The sequence below is a fragment of the Tupaia chinensis genome, unplaced genomic scaffold, assembly GCF_000334495.1.
Source record: "Tupaia chinensis unplaced genomic scaffold, TupChi_1.0 Scaffold000183_1, whole genome shotgun sequence".
Classification (NCBI taxonomy): Eukaryota; Metazoa; Chordata; class Mammalia; order Scandentia; family Tupaiidae; genus Tupaia; species Tupaia belangeri.
In genome coordinates, this window is record NW_006159658.1 from 862,721 (window position 1) to 868,894 (window position 6,174).

The window sequence follows — 6,174 nt, forward strand, 5'->3', positions numbered from 1 at the left end:
TCCAAAAAAAAAAAAAAAAACCAAAAAACAAAAAGAGAATACGTAATAATTTTATGAAAATTTTCAGAACTGCAGATAAGGACTAAAATTGACCTTATTCTAAAGATGTAATGAAAGATGATTACAAAGATTTATCTGCTACTGCATTATTTAATGTAAACTTGAAAAAAATGTGGATGTTTATTTAAATGTTAATATATAGTGAAATACTATGCCACCATACTAAAGAATTTTAAAGGAGAAAATATGGTGGCATAAAAATATTTGCAATGGTGTAAAAGAAAATAATAGGTCATAGATTAGTATTCATGGTGTGTCAATCATTTGGGAAAATATACATGTATATATACACACACTTTACACACATTGATGGAATGATATGTATGAAAATATTCAGTGTTTAAACTTTGTGCTTTTATTTTACAAAGTTTATGCAATAAGCATTATTATCTTCTTTTTCCCCCCTACTTTTAATGATTTCAAATGTCATATTATTAGTAACTATGTCATCTAAGAAAACAGAGAAGAGGAGAAACAGGCAATAGGGACAACATTTATTCCTCAGGAACTTAACTGGTTTCTTTTCCAGTTCTCAAAGAGAAGACCACTGTTCACAAAAGTAATCATGGATTTTCCAAGCTGATTCTTTCCTCGTTGTTTATACTTCTCCTGCTATTGGCAATCTCGTTCTTTATTGCTTTTATAGGTAAGTGTGTCTACTGAATCAAAAAGCAATCCCTCCCTTACACTAAGTAAAGGTACCAGTTAGAAAATTATATCTAACAATATAATTATTATCAGATTATCTAGAAATCTAAAAAAGAAATCATATTTGGGACATAATTTGAGGAAATCATTGGGAATTTTATTTTTTATTTGGATTTAGTTACTTTCCTGTAAAAATAATGGAACCCATTCTCTTTAGAGAAATTGATGTGTGTGTGTGTGTGTGTGTGTGTGTGTGTGTGTGTGAGTATGAGTTTATGTTGCAGAGTGAAATCTCTGGAGCATCATTTCCATAGTAGACATTGTGTGTGAACAACAGATACAAATCTGTGTCTCTTTAATAGCTATATATGTTAGGGTTCTCAGAGAATCAGAACCAATAGGATAAATGTATATGTACAAGAACGGATTTATTTATTTGGTACAGAGATTTCTGCTATAGGGCACATGTACTTGCTGGAGACAGAGAAACAGAGAGACAGAAAGTGAGAAATCACCCCCTAGAAAAGATGGACACATCATGGTCGTTTTTTCTTTTGGGATTTTGGGCACACATAAACACGTGTCTATTGTGAGTTTTAAGCTGTTGGGTCTGCAACTAGAACCATGATGACTATGTGGGAGTCCAGTGATATAACCATTATGCCATCCCAAGAAGGAATTAATTCTAGGAAATTCTTTGACATAATCATAAGTTGGAGGAGGCCCACGATAGGCTATCCAAAACAGCTGAAAGAGTCCAAAGGAAGGAAGTTGATACAGTTCCAGTCTGAGGTCTAAAGTGGGACTTCAGAAGGGCACAGGCCTGAGCACCCTCTGGTGTGTGTCCAGAGGCTGAAAGTTAAAGACTTGGCTGGCTATAGGGATTGCGAGGACCAGGAGCAATCAGAACAAACTTAGCCAAAGGCTGAGTGAAGAGCAAGGATGAAGGAGGTAGTGTGTAGGAGTAGAACACACAGCAGTCTGGAAAGGGAAGAGAATGAGAAAACAGAGCCCTACTTTCTCTGTTTGTCCCTCTCACACTCCCAGTTGACTGGTTGGTGCCTGCCTACATTGAAGATCAGTCTTCCTCTCTTAGTACACTGACTAACACAGCAGTATTGTTTGGTAGCATTATTATAAGCATACTTAGAAACAACCTTTCACCACACTTCAAGACATTCTCCCATCCTGTCAAGTTGACAACCCCAAATTAATAATCACAGTAGCATTTGTAAGGTAAGTCTTATTTGAGAACACAGACACTCCTTCTTTGGGATGAACAAGGAGATGAGATGAGAAAATATAGGAAGAAATACTACAAGAAAAGTTCACTGAATTTCACTCTAATTATCCCAAGACTATGTGAGATCTACAAACCAATTTAGTAACGACATTGGTTCTGTATATCTTTGGATTTCAGAATTTATCCAGTTTTTAAGAGACATAAAAATAGTATATTTTATTCATTCATTTGATGACTCCATAAGTAGTAATGGCCATCTACTGTATGTGAGGCATTGTGCTGGCCAGAGAGTCCAGACAGAGACACAAGAAGAAATTTAGGGAATGGTCAAATGGACTAGCGATCACAACATCGTACGTTAGTGTCATGCAGGTAAAAGTAAGCAGGGGATTGAGACAGGCTTCCTGGGGGCCAGCCTGATGACCTCTACGGCTGTATCTGCAAGAGTGACATAGAGTCATGAGAGAGCATGGAAAACTTTGGGGAAGAATAAGTTCACATGACTGAAAGATGTAGTGCTAAGTGAAGGACCAAGAAATGAAGTTGTAGGAGGGGCAAATTAACAGGTCTGGAAGAGTGTGGTGTATGTACCATCATAGAGTTTGGATTGTTTTCCCTAAAGGTTATTTCATCAAGGATCTTTGGCTACTTAATAAGTCAATCTAAAACTTAGTGTCTTTATTTAGCTCATGATTCTGTGGTTTGGAAATTTAGACTCACTGCGGTTGGGAGGTTCCTCTGGTCCTGACTGAGCACACTCGTGTGCAGCAGTTGGGGAGCTGGTCACAGGCAGCACAGTTTCTGAGGAAGAGGAAGTCAGCTGGGGACAGGAGCTATTTGGCCACATTTCTCTCTGCATACAGCAAGCGAGCCCAAGTTTGTTCACAAAAACTTGCAGACTTCTAAGATTGAGAACAGAAGTAAGCAAAGCCTTGAAGTCTGAACTTCTATAGCTTCTGTACATTCTATTGGCCAAATGAAGTCTCAAAATCTGGTATCCCAGATTCAAGTGGCAGAGAAATAGACTCCATTTCTTATTATAGAACCTGCAAAATCACATTGCAAAAAGTGTTGAAAATTGTTACCATTTTTGCAATGTGTCACAGTCGCAAAGAATCATTAACATTGTTAAAATAATCTTTTTAAAAATTATTTAATTTTGTTATTACTATTTTTAAAATTTTACTAGGGAGAGCAAGTGAGAGAGAGAGAGATGGAAAGTGAGAAGGCAAGCCACCAGGTCTCGGACTTGAACCATGGTCAGCCATGTGGGAGTCCAGTGCCTTAACCACCATGCCATCTGCTGGCTCCTGTTAAAAGAATGTTAAGCAGAGAAATGTTCCACCATGCCACCTGCTGGCCCCTGTTAAAAGAATGTTAAGCAGAGAAATGTAATGATCAAATTTGACTTATGGAAATGTGCTTTTTTACAGAACTATGGGAAACTCATATATGAGGGCAAATTTGGGGGCACAGAGAGGCATTAGAAGGTTGATTCATTAATCTGAGAAACAGAGAGCCTGATCTGAGCTAGTGTTAGTAAAAAGAGAGAGGAAGAGATAGCCTTGTGTGATGTAGGAGTTAGAATCAAGGAGCTAAAGGTTTGATGGTTTTTAGATCTGGGGGATAAGGAACCCTAAGAAGTAAAGGTTGACTAATATTGTGGCTTCATAAACTTAGCAATTATAAAGTTTTTAAAAGGAATAGACAATGTAGAATGAGTAGCATGTTTGGGTTGGAAGATGGTCATTTATGAGTTTTATATGACAGTGGGAACTTCAAATGGACAGGTCTAGTGAGAGACATCTTGATCTATATCAGAAAAGAAGTCTGAGCTTTGGAAATCATTCACATATACGTGGCAGGTGATGCCATGGGAGTATTATGATATCATCTAAAGAGTATGTTTAGTACAAGAAGGAGAGAGAATGATGGAAGTCCAATAAATGTTACACTTTAAAAGAGTGGGTGGAGGAAGAAGAACTTACAAAAGAGTATAAGAAATAGCAGCAAGAAAAATGAGGTAAAAATAGGAAAGAGTCATGTCCCAAGAGGTAAGGGGGAAGAGAATTGGGGTCAAGTATTATAGTAGGTCAAACAGGAGAATGATGAAGTAGCCCAAGGTAGGCTTTCACTGATAATTCATTTCAAGGACAGTTTTAGTGAAATAGTAAAAGCAAAATCCAGGTTGTTGTGAGTCAAAGAGAAAATGGGAGGTAAAGGATAAAGAGAGAAATCTGTTTCTTTTTTTTTTTTTTAATTAAAAAAATATTAAATTCCTTTGTTTCTTCCAAGAGAGAGATCCCCAACACATCCTTCAAGCAGGTGGGTTAGTGTTAAATTGAAAGACATGAAAGTGTTGATGTGTTGTTGAAAGTAGGAGACAGTTGAGGTGGAGAGGAAAGAATAAAAGAGGAAAAGAATAATAACTTCTTGATCAGTGTTAGGTACTTACTTTCCTATGTTCTCCATTCTCAAAGGTAACCCAGAACTCCTCCTTATTAGCTAATCCTCACTCCCTAGCTTCTGCAGAGTCCCAGGCTGTGTTCCTTCTAACTACAATTGTTTGATTGTCCTCCATTCCCTCCAGCAAGGTTTAGCCTTTGCACTCATGTAACATTAAGTATGGAAGGGGAATATGGATAAGTTGCTTCAAATCTATATGATGAGACTGTTATGTACTCTTAAAAAATGTCTTATTGACATTTAATAATTGTAAATACTTGAGAGGATACAAATTTATTTTTCAATGTGTGTGTAGTGATTAAATCATCTCAATCATTTCTCATTTTGTGTTGGGAACATTTAAAATTCTCTTTTTTTTAGCTACTCTTAGATTTACGGTTATTGTTTTTTTAAATTAATTAATTCATTCATTTTACATTCTTAACTGAACATCAGCACAGCATACAAAATGCGATTTTCCAGCCAGAATACACTGTACAGTGGCTTAATCATGCATGTTATTGTCCACAGATAATTTTCCATTTCTTGTTTCTTGTATATATATATTCCTTCCCCCCCTATTTCTCACCCTCTGCCATTGCCCATCCTCCTCCCACCCTGTTTGGTATCTGTAGTTGCTTTTCATTCTTTTATTATTTCCCATATTTCATTGATTCACAAAATATCTAAATTAATCTAAATATTGTCAATAGTAAATTCAGCTTATATATACATATCTATGAACAAAAGTTGACTTTAGGCATGACACTCTGTGGGTAGAATAAATATACTATAAAGTAGCACATAGTTGAGACCATATAGCTTATTGTGATCATTAAATAGGTATTTTAAAAATTTTATTTACTAATTTCAAGAAAGGCAGTTTTAACTTTAATAAGTCAAAATTAGAAAATGTTAAGAGAACATTGCTTAATACTTAAATCTAGGAAATAGGATTCAGTTCGAATAGTAGTTACATGAACCTGTCCACAACTCATGAGAAGACAAAACTCCTTAACACTGGAAAACAAAGCATAGATCAGTAATGCTTTAGTCAAAAGTCATAAAATTCTATTTCACCAGTTCAAACTCATGTACTTTATTTCCTGTTGTGGTCTGATCTTCCTGTTTAAATTCTGGAAGATAACGTTCACCTCTGGACTTGTCCTTCCCATTAAGCTGGCCATTTTCTTAGTTGTTTTAGATCTCTTATTTCTGTGTGTCTGAATTTAGTTTTTCCTGGGATAGCACTCCTTCAGAACTCTTGGAGAGCCGGTCTAGTGTTGGCAAGTTCTTTCAGGTTTTGTTTATCTGAGAATGTTCTTGTCTTCTCTTACCATGTGAAGGACAATCTTGACGGATATAGTATTCTTGATTGAAATAGTTTTTCTTTCAACACTTTGAGTATATTTTCCCGTTCTTTCCTTGCTCACATTGTTTCCAGTGAGAGGTCTGCTGTTAGCCTGATGGGATATCTTTTGTAGGTAACTTGAGGTTTCTTTCTTGCCAGTCTAAGTATCTTGTCCTTGTGGTTTTGGTCAATCTGGCTATGATGTGTCTTGGAGAAGATCTTGGGTTGATCCTATTTGGGGTCCTTTGTATTTCTTGGGTCTGGATCTTTGAATGCCTCTCTGCGTTTGGGAAGTTTTCTTCCAGCATTTCATGGAATAGATTGTCAATGCCCTTATTAGTCTCTTCACCTTCTGGGATACTGGTTATCCGGATTGTTGGACGTTTAATGGTATCTAGTATTCCTCCTATATTATTCTCATTTTTTG

At 36.4% G+C, this 6,174-nt stretch overlaps 1 protein-coding gene across 1 annotated transcript in view; it reads left to right on the forward strand.

Annotated features, from left to right (window-relative positions):
- Positions 1-6,174, forward strand: part of LOC102481925 (C-type lectin domain family 4 member A) — a 30,105-nt gene that overhangs the window by 2,995 nt on the left and 20,936 nt on the right. Inside the window, exon 2 of the mRNA XM_006146630.3 lies at positions 590-706. Within this exon, the coding sequence (XP_006146692.1) occupies positions 590-706 (117 nt within the window). The remainder of the gene's footprint in view (positions 1-589; positions 707-6,174) is intronic.